The sequence below is a fragment of the Mytilus galloprovincialis genome, chromosome 8 (genome assembly GCF_965363235.1).
Source record: "Mytilus galloprovincialis chromosome 8, xbMytGall1.hap1.1, whole genome shotgun sequence".
Lineage (NCBI taxonomy): Eukaryota > Metazoa > Mollusca > Bivalvia > Mytilida > Mytilidae > Mytilus > Mytilus galloprovincialis.
The window spans coordinates 95966563-95986551 of record NC_134845.1 but is presented as its reverse complement, the minus strand read 5'-3'; the positions used below and the strand labels follow the sequence as shown (position 1 = coordinate 95986551).

Here is a 19989-nt window from a genome sequence, read left to right as displayed (position 1 = left end):
CATTTATTGGTCTAACCATTCATTGTAACAACATGTGATTCGAATCGTGGAGACTGATTTGTTTCATATCTCTCAAAACTGTTCAAACTTTTGTTTTTGATATAAAAAAAACTTAAAAATAATTGATGGAAAGCATAACATTGTATTAACGCTATAACTAATTGAATTTATATTAATATGCGACTCATTTTTTCATTGGCACTCATACCTTATCTTCTTATTTCCATATATTTAAGTGTATACATCACATAATAAAAGGCTTTGAAAAGAGGGTCAGTAACACCGCATTCCTTAAATTCCAAAAAAAAAATGGGTCCTCAATGTTCTACTTGTTTGGCTTTTTAATTATTTTGATTTTACCGTCACTGATGAGTCTTTTCACTCGGTTATAATTTGTAACCCAGCTTTTCTTTCAATCGATTTACGACTTTATAACAGCAGTATATACTAATGTTGCCTTCATTTAATGCAGACAAAACGCGCGTTTGGCGTATTAAATTATAAGCCTAGTATCTTTAATAACTAGTGATATATTTCGATGAGGTTATCATTCAATTTGTATTGGAGTTTTTGATTATTTTTTTTATATTTTTCAAATTACGAATACAAAATCATTTTATTACTTCGGGTGTCTCTATTAGGAAGATATTGAGTATATTTAAACACATGAGATTAAAAACTTGAATCCATCTATAATTTCTATTGTATATTACCTCTTCAACAGGCACTTCTGGTAGTCCCTGGAACCGCCTTGCTACAGAATCTAAACCCTGTTACGGTGTAGTGGAGAAATGTGATTAGACAGTGTAGGATAAAAGTCAATGTGCAATTTATATTAGTTTTATGTGTTTAGTAAAATGAATGGTCATTGTGTAATAGGTATAGGTATTTTCATTCATATTTTTATGATAGTGTGTCAGTGTTTTTTTAGGTGATTATTTTACTTATTATTTCTATTTATGGTTAATCCATATGTCCTTTATTTTCACTTAAAAAATGATAAAACAAATATATTAAACTCCAAATATATTGAACCTCCCATCTGTACTATCGTTGTTAATAATTCCTTTATAATTACAAATAGTTATCAAAGGTACCAGGATTATAATTTAATACGCCAGACGCGCGTTTCGTCTACATAAGACTCATCAGTGACGCTCAGATCAAAACAGTTAAAATGCCAAACAAATACAAAGTTGAAGAGCATTGAGAACCCAAAAATAAAACTGTGTATAAAATCGTTGATTCTTAATTAACAATAAAAAAATGTACAAAAAATTACTCAATTTTAAATGATTGTGATTGAGTTAGTTCAGTTTAGGTTGGGCTTGATCTGACTAATGATTTCTTAAATTAAAAAATATTCTTAGGTTACCAATAAAAGTAAGAATAGCTGTCATGATTGTTTGATTTTTACTATCTTTTTTTCACTTGTACACACAGTTGTTTTATTAAAAATGAACATAAAAGCCGTTTTCTGACTATACTTCAAAGGGTTTACAGCAACTAAAATCTTTCAGTTGAATTCGTCAAATATATTAAAATTGTCAGTGACGTTTGGACCTCAATACCCTTCAACTTCGTACTTTATTTGGCCTTTTTAAAATTTTGGATTCGAGTGTCACTGATTAATCTTTCATACACGAAACGCGTGTCTGGTGTACATACAAAATTAAATCCTGGTATCTATGATGAGTTTATTTACAACCACTGGATCGATGCCACAGCTGATGGAATTTTAATTCCCCGAGGGTATCAACAGCCCATCAGTCAGCACTTTTCACAAAACCGTTAAATATTTGAAATACTAAGGCTTTTTTTTCTAACTCAGTAAACCTTAGCTGTATATGAAAATACTTTTAGGAATTTTGGACATCAATGTACTTCAACTTCTTACTTTATTTGGCCTTTTTAACATTTTTGGATTCGAGCGTTACTGATGAGTCTTTTGTTACAAAACGCGCGTCTGGCGCAAATACAAAATTTAATCCTTGTATCTATGATGACCTTTTATTGAATACAGAAAGTAAAATAGGTCAAATAGCGAAGAGATCACTGAAAAATGTGTTTTAATTACAGCTTTTCTTTTGTTAAAGCTTGCATCTTTTGAAATCAATAACTATTCTTTCTAAAAAATGATTAAATACTATATTTCATTTTCACATATCAAGCTTAATATTGACAGCAGTTTAAAAACCATGTTACAATTGACAAAGGGAAGCAACTGGGGTTAAAAGTATGTTATAACAGAATAACATCGGTAATTGACAAGAAGACAATCAACACATTGCAAACATAGGGATTATTACTGGTTTCAGTGATTCACACTGCTCACACGGAATATTACATGAAGTTAACTTACAAATATATCTCCACTCCGTAATAAATCTAATTGTAGGTACGCTCTTCTGGACTGTGTATCTCTTTTCTGTCTTTTTGAATAAACTGGATCGAATTCTGTCTTTTCTCGTGTAAGATATGTCCCATGAGGTTTAAAAGAATCGTCCTTAATGTCTAATTTAACCACTGGAGTATTAATCGGCGATTCTATTATAATAGGTGGAAACATTTTTTCTTTTCTGTATTCCTGTACTGGATTTGAAACCTGCAAATACATTTGGTTGAACTATCAAATGATTCTTTTTTCATTTAGTAACTTTAATAATTAATAAAAAAATGTGGTTTATTAAAAGATAATAGATAAAGGCAACTGTAGTATACCGCTGTTCAAAACTCATAAATCCATGGACAAAAAACAAAATCGGGGTAACAAACTAAAACAGATAGAAACGCATTAAATATAAGAGGAGAACAACGACATAACACTAAAATGTAACACAAATAGACAAAATCCCACGAGAATAACAAATATAACATATATATATAACATCAAAACCAAATACATATAGAATTGACCACATTTTCTTGAAATCAGGATATAACGATTAGAGAGAGGGGGATGATACATAAAACATTACTTACTGAGTTGATGATACTCTCGAAGTATGTAAGATATCATTGACATATAACAGTGAAATAATTATAGATTATCGTTGATCATCTCAACGAGATTGATTTTCTCACTTGAGGTGGTACAGCGAAAGTGAGAAAAGCAATCGAGTTGAGATGACCAATGATAATCTGTTTATCGCTATTTTACCTACGACAACGTTGTCAATTTCATGTCTATTTTGTTAGCAACGACACGTTGCCTCCTTAGTTTCTAGCGATAATTTTCCATCTCAAGCGAGTAGCATGATATGAAAAATTATCACATAAAAAGATCAAAGGAAAAATGCACACAATAGCAATAACAGTGAAATAATAGGTCATATTATTTTCACAGGATTTAGTCTAATTTCTGTTTTATTGTTCAAGATAGAGTCATCTATGAGGTATATATACTGTATATAAAAGAAACATTACAAATTATGTGCAAGGTGTGGAGGAAAACGTTTTTAAAAATGAAATACGCACTCGACTGTCTTCTGTTGGTTGGTTTTCTTTGATCTCAGTGTCTGGCTTCACTTCTTCTCCAGTGCCAGTCACTTGAAGTGTAAAATAATAATACATAATACATAAATTATCATATAAAGCACATAATTCAACTTCATTCAAGGATACTCATTGATATATCAATAAAGGCAACAGTAGTATACCGCGGTTCAAAAATTCATAAATTGATTGAATAAAAAACAAATCTAGGTTACAAACTAAGGAAACACATCAAACATATGTCTGTTTGTTTTTTTCACATATTGTTGTCAATATAATGCAATGGTATGCATACAAGCTAGTTTTTAAACCATGTTTTATAACAAATATTTTTTTTTCTACACAAGGAAATGTCTGTACCAAGTCAGGAATATGACAGTTGTTTTCCTTTCTTTTGATGTGTTTGAGCTTTAGATTTTGTCCTTTGATTAGAAACTTTCAGATTTATTTTTTCTTTTGAGTTCATAATATGTGTTATTCTATTTTTCCATGTTTAAACTCACTACCGTGTTAGCGGTCTCATATGGTGGATACCATAGCAGAAGTCTGCTCTAAAATTTTACCGACCATGACCTAATGTCGATTATAACATTTAATTAAATCTTGATTCTTTTGAAAAACAAATTGCGAATTCCTATGCTTTGTTTTTGGTTTTGGTATCTTAATTTGTATCTGAATTTGATTTGAACATCGGTAAACTTCTCTGTTGCCACAAAACTGTGTAAACATACATCATAAGTATACAACACAGCTGACAATGCATAAAATAAAATAAGAATAAACAGGAAATCATTTGTTTCAAGGTCGTATAAATGAAAGAAGGTGAAAATGAAGCGTGTGATAACGTCATTAAAAAAACACCATAAGACGACGAAAATTCAACAAATCTAGTGCAACCATGAATTTCTCAATTATATTTACCCTGAAAATATTTGTCATAGTGATCAAAATGCACATCTCGTTTGTCTCTAATTTCAACGTATAAAAATTTAAATATCGACGCTTCTGGTTAATTGTTATTAATGAAAAAATATTTAACTTTATAAATCCATACCTTTAGCAGATTTTTGTTTTTTACTGCGTTTTGATTTTGACAATTTATTCTTCAGGACCTTTGGGTCTGCTGAAACAGGTTTCTTATCTTGAGTTTGAGCAGGTTTAAGACGTTTTGTAATCTGTAGAGAAGAAAATTATATAAAAGTTAACACATTAGATAATCAAGGAATTTGAGGTGAACACCATTATATCAATATCGTCTACACTACTCAATCTAACATACACGTTGTCATCTAAACTAGTAATCAAACGAGCCATTAAAGTAGCCATCTAACCTACACAAACCAAATATAAAATTAGGAGACAACAGTATTGCATTTTAAGCTCCGATGGCATCAATTGTGAATTTGATGGTAGTAAATACCCGTAAACCTAATTTACGACCATCAAATCCACAATTGATGCCATCGGAGCTTAACATACAATACAGTTATCTGTATTCTAATGAAACTGATAGAAAACAACGTTAAAACATGTATTAAATATGTCATATGCCGTCTGCGCTTGCGCGTACGTCCCATAGCATCAATTGTCAATTGATGCCATGTAAAGAAGTGACGTTATCCAATCAAAATGAACATAAGAAACGTTGTTGCATTAGAATATGTTTTATCCTCCTCTGTATGTCACACAAGAAGAGCATGTAATATGCATGCAGTGAAAATCATGGATAAACGAATATCTAACAACTGGTGTACCATAAGTACTTTGATCTAACTTCATTTATTAAATAATTGGAAAAAGATATTTACTTAATAAATCTCTTGCTTTCTAGAAACAAACAACAATAGCTTACCTTTTTTTTTTTATTTTTACATCACAAGAATCAATTAACAAGATACAAATTGAAATGAATGTAAAACACAAAACATGTGTGAATCGCATAAACCTCAGAGAGCTAGCCGGGTGCATCGACACGATAGGCATGCGCAACATTTGTTTAAGTATTATAAGTGAAAGTAAGTTAAGTTGACCATCAGCGCATGGGGATCTCAAAATGAGGCCTACGCGCTACTTTTTTTTTACGATATAAAGAAGATACGTAACGTTGATATAACAAAAAAGGCAAAATACTTTTATCTAACATTATAATGTGTATTGATCATTTTGAGAATACTGTGTTCCTGACTTACAATATACATATATTTGTTCTCTCTCAGAAATCACCCAACATTCTGCCTTTTCATACCTTCTATGTGGCAAGTGTCAATTGCGTTTAAAGCAGGTGTTTTGTTGTTAAAACAAAGCATCCAATATCAAATATTCGTTTTAATGTATTGATTAGTAAGTGGCTAAGCAAATCAACAGGTGTGTTCAAAGCATTATCGAAAAACAGTAACCTAAACAGTAACCTGAGTAATAATTTGGTTCGTTGAAGGTCAACATAAATCAAGTCAACATTACTATTTCGCTGTTCAAAAACCATTAATCGACAAAAGGAAAATAAATCAGGGTTACAAACTAAAACTGATGGAAACACATCAACTATTAAAATAAGTAGACTGAAAAGAGGGAAAGAGAAAACACACACAAAAAACGTGCACATCAAATTAACTCTTGTGAAGGTTAGTTGTAACAGGCATCTTACACCAGCTAGCATATTCATGCCATCAGCAAAGGAATTACTCCTTGAGAATTGAAATGTCTGTTCTGGTGAATCGTTTATCTAAAATGGCACAAAAAATTTAGAAAATATTCTTGCTTAAAAAAAGTGAACGCTGTTGATGTAATTTGTGAATCGTTTCTCTTAAATTGTACAAATAAATATGCCAATGTATAGGATGGATGGCAACTGTCTCTAATAAAAATAAAATTAAAAATAAACAGTGTCTTATCGATTGATAAAAGGTATTCGTGCGAAATGTGAATATGATATAAATTTTTATGAACGCTCTCCTCGAGAAATGATTTAGGCTGAGGGTTCATACAGTCAAGGAAATTACACTTTATCACATAATACATGTAATATACACTTTATCAAATGATATTTTTTTCATGTGACATGATGCATCATTTGGAGCATAACATAGCATGACTATATTGATTTGAAAATCCAAACAATATGTCCATCATCATACTTAAACTATCAATATAAGATAATAAACATTGAAATTCGGAATAAAGCTTTACCTTACAATGTCAGATATCTATAACTAAAACGGAATATACGCCATTAATGTCTTTTATCAAGACGATTAAAATACTGGCGTCGTTTGGAGACCAGAAGACCGTTTGATAATCTCATGTCTGTCATATTTGTTTTTCGTTTACCGATGTTAACATTTATCAGGCCGTTGGTTTTCTGCTTTGAGACGTTCTCCAATTTCTTTCAGGTCAGGCGTCCTGTACTGTATTGGTTTTGTTCATTTTAGGAAGCTGGACGGTACCCTGTGGTTTTTAAAATCCTAGTACATTAGTTTACGTTGTGTGCTTAGGTTGTATCATCGACACTTGTAAATAACAGTACTGCCTTCAAATACGAACAAAAAGCAATAGATTTTCATACTTGAAAAGGATTTAATTTGGCTACTGCTTTCGCGTGTCTCTGTTTTCATGGTTTGATTTGAACAATAGATAAATTGGATTTTCTTGTGTCATTTGTGTAATAACATTAACAGTACCAATTTTCCTGCACCAGATGCGCATTTCGACAATACATGTCTCTTCAGTGATGCTCGTGGCCAAAATATTTGAAATCAAAAGCTAATATAAAGGATGAAGAGCTATAATCCAAAAGGTCCAAAAAGTATAGCCAAAACCGTGAAAGGAATCAGAGCTTTGCATGAGGGAGATACATTCCTTAATTTATAATAATTTCTAACATTTAGTAACAGTAAACTTTTCAGCTCTAAAAATTTTACCGGAAACTTAATCCAGAGAAGGACACAATACAACTGAATGTATTGAGTCATAACAACTTATATATATATATATACATTCCATAAATCTGTGTTTACTTACCTCAGGCAAGGAGAATGTATTACTTCGTAAGGCTTTCATTCTTCGTTGTTTATTCAGGTTCCCAAACATAGCTGTAAAAAGTCAGTGATTTCAATAGTGTTTTACTTGTTAAAAAAACAAATCATGTTTATTAAAGCGGATATCTCTGAACCATGTATAACATATATATACCGTTCATAAAAAAAATAAACGTTATGGGATTTAAGGTATAAGGCACCAAATACTTGTTTTCATTTCTCTGTAGCGTTTTTTTATAATAGCTGTTGTATATGTAAATAAACTCATCATTGATACCAGGACTAAATTTTATATATACGCCAGACGCGCGTTGCGTTTACAAAAGACTCATCAGTGACGCTCGAATCCAAAAAAGTTAAAAAGTAAAAAAAAAAGCCAAATAAAGTATGAAGTTGAAGAGCATTGAGATCCAAAATTCCTAAAAGTGTTGCCAATCACAGCTAAGGTAATCTATGCAATCATATCCCGCTATGTTTTGTTATTTAGAATATATTTTATTCATATCAAAGTAGGTAATGTATAGATGGTTATAATCCTTACTGTTTAGAATTTGTTTTAGTATGATGAATCAAAAGTGAAATTATCAATATTACGAACTCCAAGAAAAAATCAAATCAGAAATTCCCTCATCAAATAACTAAAGCTCAAACACATTAAACGAATGAAAAACAACTGTGATATCCCTGACTTGGTACCTGCATTTTTCCGTTATATAGTTCAACTTTTCAAACACGTTTTAGGTTAAAGTGTGTTCCTTTTGATTTACATTGTGCTACTTACACCAGATTTTTGCTCTAGACAGTTAATGTAGGCGGTCACCTATTAAAAATTATTAGGAAAAGATGGTTATAAGCTTGCCTGTTTTTGAATTTGTTGGAACATGTTGATAAGAGAGTAAAAATAAATTTCTAAAAGTTCCCTTATCAACCCGTGATCCCTAAATTCCCGACTTCGAACAGGTCATGAATATGTGGCGGAAAAATACTAGTCTGTCCTCTTGTAGTCGCACATGGACTAAAAAAATGCAGAAAAGTCAGTACAGGACAAACCAAACGCTAATGTTATAAAAGCTGTCTAAAATAATACATTACCATCAGCATGACTAGATGATCGTACACAGCCTAATTCCTCTGTTGTCCCACGTAACAATTTGTTGTCTTGTTCTGTGTTAACGACAGTTTGTATTCTAACTACTTTAACTTTCCCCTAAAATGGTAAAAACATTTGTGAATAGGCAAAAGAAAGATCAGAATCTGCTTACCATACTGAAGCATCTGCGATTAGCCCAGATGTTTTTGTTTGGTTCGCGTTGATAATTCTTAAGTTTTTTATGTCGGTCCCGTTATGTTGCTCAATGTTGGTTAAATTCAGTGATAAAGTAAGTCAATGATTTCGCAATGGAGTAAATATGACTGAATCGTGTCAATAACAATTGGAACAAATCTGTGGTCATCTGTGACAAATAAAGGCAACAGTAGTATACCGCTGTTCAAAACTCGTAAATCCATGGACAAAAAACAAAATCGGGGCAACAAACCAAAACCGAGGAAAACGCATTAAATACAAGAGGAGAACAACGACACAACACCAAAATGCAACACACACAGAAACAGACCAAGCATCAGACAAAATCCTATGAGAACAACAAACACAACACCAAAACCAAACACATGAACCTGGAACTGAAAAGCACCGTGATACGTCCTACAGTAATGTGAACTCACACTAAAATATGAGAAAACAAACGACACAACGGAAACACAACGTAAAAATGTTACACACACAGAAACGAACTATGATATAACAATGGCCATTTCCCTGACTTGGTACAGGGCATTTTTAAAGAAAAAGTGGTGGGTTGAACTTGGTTTTGTGGCATGCCAAACCTCGCACTTTAATGATGTTCTTTCACTAAATAATTCAAAATTTGGTGACTATGTGGAACGCATCTATCCAATCGAGCTAGAGATAAAGGATACTATAGATACAGTTAAGTCGGCCTCATATCTTGACTTACATCTAGAAATTGACAATGAGGGTCGGTTGAAAACAAAACTTTACGACAAAAGAGATGATTTCGGATTTCCAATTGTGAACTTTCAATTTCTAAGTAGCAACATTCCAGCAGCACCTGCATACGGGGTATATATCTCCCAATTAATACGATATTCCCGTGCTTGAATTTCCTATCATGATTTTCTTGATACAGGGTTGCTGCTCGCAGGGAAGCTATTGAACCAAGAGTTCCAAATGGTGAAGTTGAAATCATCCCTTCGTAAATTTTACGGACGCCATCACGAGTTGGTTGACCGTTATGGAATAACCGTTTCACAAATGATATCGGATATGTTCCTTTCGTTGTAACTACAAGCCCTTCCCTTTCATGAATGTGACCTACCGAATTAAACTATTTACCGGATTTGTTATCAAATAAGCAACACGACGGGTGCCATATGTGGAGCAGGATCTGCTTACCCTTCCGGAGCACATGAAATCACCCCTAGTTTTTTGGTGGGGTTCGTGTTGTTTATTTTGTAGTTTTCTATGTTGTGTCATGTGTGCTGTTGTTTGTTTGTCTTTTTCATTTTTAGCCATGGCGTTGTCAGTTTGTTTTAGATTTATGAGTTTGACTGACCCTTTGGTATCTTTCGTCCCTCTTTTAATGGCAATGTTAAATATAACATTAAAATGACAACATAATATTACAGGACTACAACACAAATAAATAGGAGAACAAAGATATTTCATAAAATGAACGAAACAAGAACTTATTAGTAAGTATAAGTTATACATATAAGCAGGGATTCTATCACGGTAGTACGTACGTGTGAAGCCGGATATTTTTACCCTTCCGGACCCTAATAACAACCCGGTTTACGGTATGATTCGTGTTACTCAGGCATTAGTTTTTTGTTGTTTTGTCTTTTCATCTCATCCCGTTTTCCGCCTTGAATTGATTAGTGGAATTTTGTACAACTTTTGGGATTAAAGATCCTCATATTGGTATTTTCTGAATATCATTTAGTAAAGCAAGATTAGAGAATCAAAGTAACTTACCGATTTTACTATGTATATCCAAGGAGTTCTGTTGGAATCATCACATATTACTATATTCTGACTGAAAAATATATATATTTGTTCTTTGACCAATCATCTCATATTTAATGAAAAACAAATCGACATGGGTAATTTTTATTTTGACAAGAACATCGTTGAAGATCTATCTATGTTTTAATAACAACAAATGGAAGTTTTTAACGACCTTGATTGGCTATACAGTCCTTGCACTGTCGGTGACTAGATGTTTTAATGTCAATGTCAGCTATACTTATATATCTTAAAAAGAAACACTGGGAATTGTGTGTACAACGGTCTGAAGATTTGGATTTATAACAAAGACAACAATGGACACAATGTAGAGAATGATATGCAAAATGAAAAGAACAATAGAAATAATTCATTTAGTTCTTTACTGGTGTTGACATGAATATCAATAATGTGGTATTTTTTTTACACATTTCCTTTTTGCTAAGTTTTGTTTTTTCGAAACTAAGGATTTACTTATCCCAGGCAAAGATGACCTAAGCCGTTTTTGGCACAACTTTTTGAAATTTTGGATCCTCAATGCTCTTCAACTTTGTACTCGTTTGGCTTTATAAGTATTTTAATATAGCGTCGCTTGTGGGCCTTGTGTGGACGAGGTGCGCGTCTGGCGTACTAAATTGTAATCCTGGTACCTTTGAAAACTATTAACGTCAAACAAACAAAACAAACTTGCAAGTAAAAGTAATAGCTTTAATACATTAGAATCATTAGGAAATGGTGTTGTCCTGTTGAACTTTCATTACATCTAAACTCGTCCAGTATTTTATTTTTATAGTGCTTGTCTGTGATACAAACTCGTAAATCACATAAGTAAAGGGAAAATCAAATTTGATAATTATACTACTCTATCAGAATATATTACATAAAAGAATAATGTTTAAAATGAACGAAGTTTTCCACTGATTTCGTATAAAAAAAAAATATCCTAACCAAAATCATACAAGATCAAATATTTTAAATATATTGAATGACTAAAGAGAACTATATTCATTTTGAACGCCAAAAATCTTTCGAAATTTGCTATTTTACTTTATAATGCAGATTTTATTTTAAAAAGGAAAATATAAAATACAAACCCATAATAACGTAGATCTATGGCATCTTGATTATTGATAAACACTTCTACAGGAAACTCCATAAATAAATCTAGAGATCTGTGGACAAATAAATAATTATTTTAGAATTAAGATGGAAAGAATTGACAAGATAGCTATGCCACTGCAATTTGTCTTACCGCTGTTCGAAAGTCATAACTCGATTCAGAGACAACAAATCCGTGTTACAAACTAAAACCGAGGGAAACACATCAACTCTAAGAACAAAAAAACGAAGCAACAATAAATCTGGAATGCAACAAAAAAAAAACAAAAAAAAAAACAAACGACAATGTAACACACACAGAAACGAACTATAAGATAGCAACTGCCATTTTCCTGACTTGGTACAGAACATTTTGACCGGAATGAGGATTTAAATTGTGTGTCACAATGTGTTATTTTGATTGCCAAACTAAGGCAAGCAATTCTACAATATAGAGCTTCGTCAAATGGTTACTGTGGAAATGCATTCACAAGGTGATATTGGTAACAATTCCTCCAATGATAGGCAAAGTCTCATAACTCCCGTTAAAATGTTTGGCAAAATTTTGTCAACTACACAAAATGGCAAAGATGTTTTACAATTCTGTTGTGTAAAATTGTCGTTGGTCGACGATGTTTGAAACATCATAACATTATTAATACAGAGTACTGTTATTTGGATTTGAAGGAAAATCTGAGCATTAGAATACTGAATGCACAAAAGTCTGCAAATATGACAAAATCTCAATAGTTGACTTGGTATCATCCTTTTAACTAATAATTCATACAAGTTGAAAACCTAATTTTAAAGTTATTAATCATCTTTGACGAATTTATTGAAACTTACCTTAAAAATTCTATCGGTGGACCTTGTGTTCTGTTCCTGAGCCTCAGAAAATCCTGCAATTAAGAACATTCGAATATTAACCACAAACATTTGTCATATTTCTATTGACTCATTCTGTTACAAATAAGGGAGTTTAACGAAAATTAACTGTGAAAAAAAAGATATAATTATTTGATATTGATAAATTTCTATGATGATAAAAATAAAATTATCTACGGAAAACTTACGTCTCTGTGTATAATAAGAACTTCAACTTGTCCACTGGAAACAAGATGGTGATCACGTGGCCAATTTTCTTCAAGGTCATCAACCTAAAAAACAAATCAATTGCGCTAAATGATATATGTTTCTGTAGAACTATTAAGGGAAACTTCACGTACGCCTTTGACTATGATGTACTTGCATTCCTTAATTTCATGTCAGATCACAAACTAATACAGTTCAAAAGATTAAATTTTGATTCGAGTTATTCTCAAAAATAAAACAAGCAATGCCATGTAAGTGTTCAATCCTCCCTTAAACTTGAGCATTGATGTAACACTACTTCGTTGTCGTACAAGTGAGAGGTTTAGCACTATAAAACCATGTTCCATCCACCATTTTCTACATTTGAAAATACCTGATCCAAGTCAGGAATATGACAGTTGTTGTCCATTCGTTTTTTATGTGTTTTGTCATTTGATTTTGGCATGTGATGAGGGACTTTCCGATTGAATTTTCTCGGAGTTGAGTATTTTTATTATTTTACTTTTTCACAATAAAAAAACTCAAAAATCATTAAAAAGGGCTCGTTTCATCCGATCAATACAAAGCAACAACAAAAAATAACAAATAAACTCATCATAGATACTAGGATTAAATTTTGTATTTACGCCAGACGCGCGTTTCGTCTACAAAAGACTCATCAGTAACGCTCGAATCAAAAAAAGACACAAAGTGTCGATGAATGAGTTCTCTGACAGATTGATCAATGACAGTTGGTATCTTTGAGAAAATGTCTATTGTAATGCTGAGCGGCTTTCTCTTTTTGACGTTTACTATCATTCGCATATATACATTTACAACACTACTTATAGTTAGTGTCTGGATTGGGATTGTCTTTATTTTTCTATGCAATAATATTTCATTGCTTTTTTCTTTCTTTTATATTTTTTCCACAATTATTATCGCATCAATCTATAATGTCTGTGTTGTGTCACAATATAGAAACTATAAACAGCTACCATAAAGTGGAAGGTTAAGCTAGCTCAAACTATGATTAGCCCACCATTGTCTACGGTAAATACCTATACCAACTCATGAATATTCAATAGGGTTGATTTTGTCAGTTTATCTTGACTTCCCTTTTATTTACCTTAGAGCTCGGTATTTTGATATGCTCTTTTCTTTTTTTGTATTTTTTGTATAATTAAGCACCCCCATTATTTTTCGTTTTCGTGAACCTTTCTCTCTGTTATATGTTGTCGGGGGATCATAATTCGTTTGTCTGTGACCCAATTCCAAACCTTTTAATAGGCTTTTTAATGTAGTTTTATTTTTTAATGATGTACTTTTTGGTTTACTCGGAGAAATCTATTTTTACATCGTTCGCTTTTAATGGAGTGAATTCGTCGAAAAATAACAACAAGAACTTGTATTCGGAATTAATTATATATCTAATTAGGGTTGTGTAAATAATTCATAAGGTTTTGTTTACTACCACACCTTTAATTATCTATCATTTCATTTAACTACATGCCACATGCAATTTAATTAAGAACATGGCTTTAATGAATAATTTAGTTCCCGTTTTAATAGGATAATTTCATCCTAATTAGTTTGTATATATTGGCATAAAAGGTCCCGTATAATTTTTCCCAAATAATAAGTTTGTATATATTGGCATAAAAGATCCAGTATTATATACAAAGCAGCCATTACTGTGTCTAGGAGGGGTGGGGTGTTCTTGGGGTGGAATCCCCCTTTTCAATTCTTAATCACGTAATCGCGCTTCATGGTGTTCTAGGGGTTGAACAATGCAATAAAATCTGTTCCTCTTGGAAGAAACATTCTATCCCCTTAATTCCGTTAGTCACAAATACTGTAGTATATGTTACAATATTCATAACATTTCTTCCAATTGGAACTTATACTATAAAGGATCATAAAGTAGCTTCTATGTCATGCCATTTGAAAGTGTGTAATAAAAAAAATCAACTCGGAAACAAAGAAATCCAGGGTAGACTTTTCCGACTAGTGCTGTAATTATCTTAAGTGAAAACAATACATACATCTGTCGTTGTTCCCTTCTCTATGAAGCCTTCATTCCGGGAAACTATTCCGGAAGTCAACCGATATTCTTTTACTTTTTGAACTGCAATAAAAACAAAATAAAAAATTCTTTTACGACATAATGACACATTTTTTTGTACTAGCTAAACACTTTTATGATCTTTTACTAATAAACTTGATGGAAAAAGAACTACATTTATATGTAATTATCATTAAAAGGTTGCTTTATGGCCAAATCAATTCAAAATTAGTTTGTTTATGTTGTTGTTTTGTGAAATCAGAACATAAAACAATGCAATAAAGACAAATATGAAAGACATATTAAAATAGTTTCTACACACATGGTAATTCATTTTTGTGTTCAAATTGTAAAATATTATCTGAAATTAGAACACAAAGAAAGACAATTTTTGTGAATTGAATACAAACTTGAGAGGGGCGAACGATACCAGAGGGACACAGGCGCGGATCCAGAGGGGGGGGGGGTTCAGGGGTTGGAACCCCCCCTTTTTTTGGACGATCAATGCATTTGAATGGGGACATGTAATTGGAACCCCCCCCCCCCTTTGTTCTGGGTTAGAAACCCCCCCCCCCTTTTTAAAATGGCTGGATCCGCCCCTGGGACATTCAAACTCATAGATCGAAAATAAATTGACATCACTAGGTCTAATAAAGAAAAAGACAAACAGACAAACAATAATTCACATAAGACACAACCGTGATAGCAAACTAAAGACTGAACAACACGAACCTCACCAAAACCTGAAGGTGATCGCACTTAGGTTCTCCGGAAGGGTAGGCAGATCATGTTCCATATACAGTTACAGTCCTATTTTTTTTTTGTTTTATCATTAAGGCTATGGTATAAATATCAAAAATAAGAAGTTATGGTATGATGAGACAGCTATCCACAAGAGTTCAAATGAACTCTTTTGTTAGTAAAACTGATCAAAACTGGACTCCCATTTATTCACAATTCACATAATCATAGATACTTTTTTAAAGTCACTCACTTTTTCCAGTTAAGATATAGTAAAATCTTTCTGGGTCTCTTCCTTGATACGAAATAACTCTATTAGCGTCATATCTGAAAATAAATAATCAATCGTTAAATATTTTGTTGAAGACCGTATGATGACCTATAGATGTTCTTTAACTGCTTGGCGTGTTTGGTTGTCGTCTCTGACATTGGCGTAGACACCACACAGCATTTATACATGTTAATAAGTAGATATTCTTACATTTGTCTTGAATGATACTTTACTGTCTCGAATGTAACCTTACTATATTGAAAGTCTTCGTACTGTCTTGAAAGTCAGCCTTCTGTCTTAAATATCATCTTACTTTCCTGAAGGTCACTTTACTGTTACAGATGGTCGCCTTACTATGACTAAGGTCTTCTTACTGTATCTAATGTTACCTTATTGTCATGAAAGTCATCTTACTGTCTTGGAGGTCACCTTTTTGTTTCCTAATAACGATTGTTGCTTGTTTATTACATTGGTCACCTGATGTTTTAACAAGAGCTGTCAAAATGACAGTAAACCGGATTCTTTAACATTTATTTGTGTTCTTGCATTTATTAATATTACAAGAACCAAAACTCTTAATAGAAAATTTTAAAAGGTTTGGTTGAACGGTTCATGAGTAAATGCACGGACACAACATTGTTTAAACTTTCAAGAACCGTAACTCCTGAACGGTAAAAGTCAAAATCGTCATTATTGAACTTGACCTCCGTTATGTTGTCAGTAAACCTCCGTTATGTTGTCAGTAACAACATATTAAAATTTAAAAAGGTTTGGTTGAACGGTTCATGAGTAAATGCACGGACACAACATTGTTTAAACTTTCAAGAACCGTAACTCCTGAACGGCAAAAGTCAAAATCGTCATTATTGAACTTGACCTCCGTTATGTTGTCAGTAAACCTCCGTTATGTTGTCAGTAACAACATATTTAAATTTAAAAAGGTTTGGTTGAACGGTTCATGAGTAAATGCACGGACACAACATTGTTTAAACTTTCAAGAACCGTAACTCATGAACGGTAAAAGTCAAAATCGTCATTATTGAACTTGACCTCCGTTATGTTGTCAGTAACAACATATTAAAATTTAAAAAGGTTTGGTTGAACGGTTCATGAGTAAATGCACGGACACAACATTTTTTAAACTTTCAAGAACCGTAACTCCTGAACGGTAATAGTCAAAATCGTCATTATTGAACTTGACCTCCATTTTGTTGTCAGTAACAACATATTTAAATTTTAAAAGGTTTGGTTGAACGCTTCATGAGTAAATGTACGGACAACATTTGGTTGCCGCCCGGCCGCTCGCCCGCCCGACTGCCCGACTGCCCGCCCGCCCGCCCGCCCGCCCGCCCGCCGTACATCCCCAAATCAATAACCGACATTTTTGACACAAAAATCCGGTTAAAAATGTTAAAATAAATCTACCAAATTAAACCTATGCATTTTAGAGAGGAGGTTCCCTAATGGAGATGAAATCAGTCAAATTAAACCTATGCATGATAGAGAGGAGGTTCCCTAGTGGAGATGAAATCAGTCAAATCAAATGTACATGTATTATTGTCATATAAATTTCCCAAACTTAATATATAATACCAAAATTTACGTTCTAAAAAGGGGGATTTAAAAATTAACCATGCATTAGTTGTCGTTTGTTTATGTAATATATACGTGTTTCTCGTTTCTCGTTTTGTTTATATAGATTAGACCGTTGGTTTTCCCGTTTGAATGGTTTTACACTAGTAATTTTGGGGCCCTTTATAGCTTGTTGTTCGGTGTGAGCCAAGGCTCCGTGTTGAAGGCCGTACTTTAACCTATAATGGTTTACTTTTTAAATTGTTATTTGTATGGAGAGTTGTCTCATTGGCACTCACACCACATCTTCCTATATCTATTGAAAGTTTTAAGTAGAAACTCATTGTTTCACAATCGTTTGCAATCCCGGTAATAAAACAAAATTTCACACCAAATCGATGTGATTGTTTAGTATCATTTAAACGATTGCTACATTGTACCAATCTACTGTTATTTTATTTTGATGCATGGACAATGAAATCGACCTACCAGACACTTTCAAGGGCACAGCTTTTTTAAATGGTGGTACTGACGATTTCAAAAAGAAATTAAACACTTTTTTTAAAAATGCAACGTTAAATAAAATATGGGTTTGATTTCTAAGTCAAAGGCCCTTTACCTTTCATATGCAACAACTCTAGCCAGCTCTGTTTCTACTTCTATTGGAAATAAATTTTTAAACGCTTTCGTGGCCCTTAAAACCCAGGCAATCTGAAATATAAAAACTTAAAATTGAATTAAGAGATTATTAGTAGTATTTTTGAAAGTCAAATGATACATCATTCCATTTTTTAGCAGCTTTGCATAAATCATTGTTTAGCAAAATATTTAAATGGAAATAACAGCTGGATTGAGTTTACAAAAAGATCTAAATAAATTTTGCTTTTTCATTGTAAATGTCATAGTTAGAAATTGCATTAAATTTCCTTTAGATTTTTATAGGGAATATTCTTATTTTTATGTTAAATATTTTAGACATCTTGGAAAATTAATTTTATATTTGGCTTAAACATTTTGAAGTTTGGTTCACAAGTTTTCTTTCACTTTATTATCTATCTTAATACAGAAATATAAGGTGTAAATCTGCTAAACAAAGAGAGATTATTTTCAAGTTATTTTGTATGTATTTATCTCGTCTATGAAAAAGCAAGGCGACAGATTAAATTATGTAATGTCCATTAGTTCTTTTGTAAGGGTTAACAAATAAATACTTTATGTAATTAGACATCTTTTGACAAGTTAAGTTGATAAAGAAGGAAATAGAAATAGCCACATTGACAATGAGTGGTTTTGCACGTGGTACGATAATCTACCACTTTTACACTGAAAATTTTGTAAAATAAATTTTGATTGGCTCAAAACCTGAAAATTAGTTTAATTCCATGGATTCACTTTTTTTGAAAATTAGTTTAATTCCATGGATTCACTTTTTTTCTTGATTAGCGTCACTCTGCCATACGCTATCAAGAAATAAAGACTCTTTTTTATTGAATCCTTGGTTTTGACTATTTTCAGGTGAGTACATATTTTATATATATTTTTCTATTATGTTTTAAGCTACGAAGGTAATTTATTCAATTTTGAAAGGTTAATTAGTTGAATTAAATATTGGGTTTTTAATTCAAATTATTTAAGAAACCGTCAAAAATGAAAATCCAAAGCGTTTCTTCATATTCTATTTGAAAAGTTAACTGATGTACTTTTGGCAAAAAGTACTTAATTTGGTAAACAGAAATTTTAAACATAACTTATGTAAATAATATTTGTTTCATAGTTACAGTTTAGTTTGTAATAGTTTTAGTTTACTATTATTGTTTAATTATGTCACTGTGTACATATCTTGAATGTACAGTTAAGTTTTGGTATTGCGGGCTGCCATAGATTTATTTATATGGGAGATAACTCAGGGTTTACTTGCGACAAAATTGCGGGACAAATAATATTGTGTATTTTCACCAGTTTAGAGCCAAAATAAGTCATGGTTAGTGTTATACATTTATTATTCAATACATTAATGTTAGTTTTCAATTGTCGCCAAGTAACAAAGCTTGTATAAGCAAAGAAACATTAGTTCTCCTGAATTTCCCATTCCAGCCTTGTGATTTCTATATTTTGAGACTTTGTTTATTTACTATCCTAATAGTTAAGACTGATGCCTATAGTTTAAGCGCATTTAAATATATTACTTTATTTAAATTGTATTTTACTTTAGAGTAAATTAACTCAGTAGTCCCAGAATGTTTTATTTTAGTATGTGAGCTAGGTCCCCAGAGATAACTTAAGTAGTTATCCCCCCTTGATATGCAAATTAGTTTGCAAGTGTTTGTTTTAATTAGAGTATTTTGTAAATAAACTTGTCCATAGACATGCCACAATGAAACATGTAATTAATCTCAAACAGTTTGAGATTAATTACATGTTTCATTGTGGCATGTCTATGGAGAGTCATTTTAAACAATGCAGATTGTTTATATTTAGTTTTGATATTTTATAAAAGATGATAAAATTTAATGTTTAAGAATTTTTTAGCCAAAGAGTGTTGGCTCCAGACTTT

General features: G+C 32.2%; 1 protein-coding gene across 3 annotated transcripts in view; it reads right to left on the bottom strand.

Moving 5' to 3' along the window:
- The window catches only part of LOC143042879 (uncharacterized), a 60935-nt gene that overhangs the window by 7326 nt on the left and 33620 nt on the right, over positions 1-19989 (bottom strand). The window contains exons 6-19 of one of the 3 annotated variants that reach the window (XM_076215370.1): positions 18055-18146; positions 15846-15919; positions 14832-14914; positions 12789-12872; positions 12562-12614; positions 11712-11789; positions 10588-10648; positions 8622-8736; positions 7513-7583; positions 6140-6217; positions 4550-4670; positions 3478-3548; positions 2363-2605; positions 714-770 (exon numbers count right to left, since the gene is read on the bottom strand). In XM_076215370.1, the coding sequence (XP_076071485.1) occupies positions 714-770; positions 2363-2605; positions 3478-3548; positions 4550-4670; positions 6140-6217; positions 7513-7583; positions 8622-8736; positions 10588-10648; positions 11712-11789; positions 12562-12614; positions 12789-12872; positions 14832-14914; positions 15846-15919; positions 18055-18146 (1281 nt within the window). The remainder of the gene's footprint in view (positions 1-713; positions 771-2362; positions 2606-3477; positions 3549-4549; positions 4671-6139; positions 6218-7512; positions 7584-8621; positions 8737-10587; positions 10649-11711; positions 11790-12561; positions 12615-12788; positions 12873-14831; positions 14915-15845; positions 15920-18054; positions 18147-19989) is intronic. The other 2 variants (XM_076215371.1, XM_076215372.1) reach the window with 2 other exon arrangements.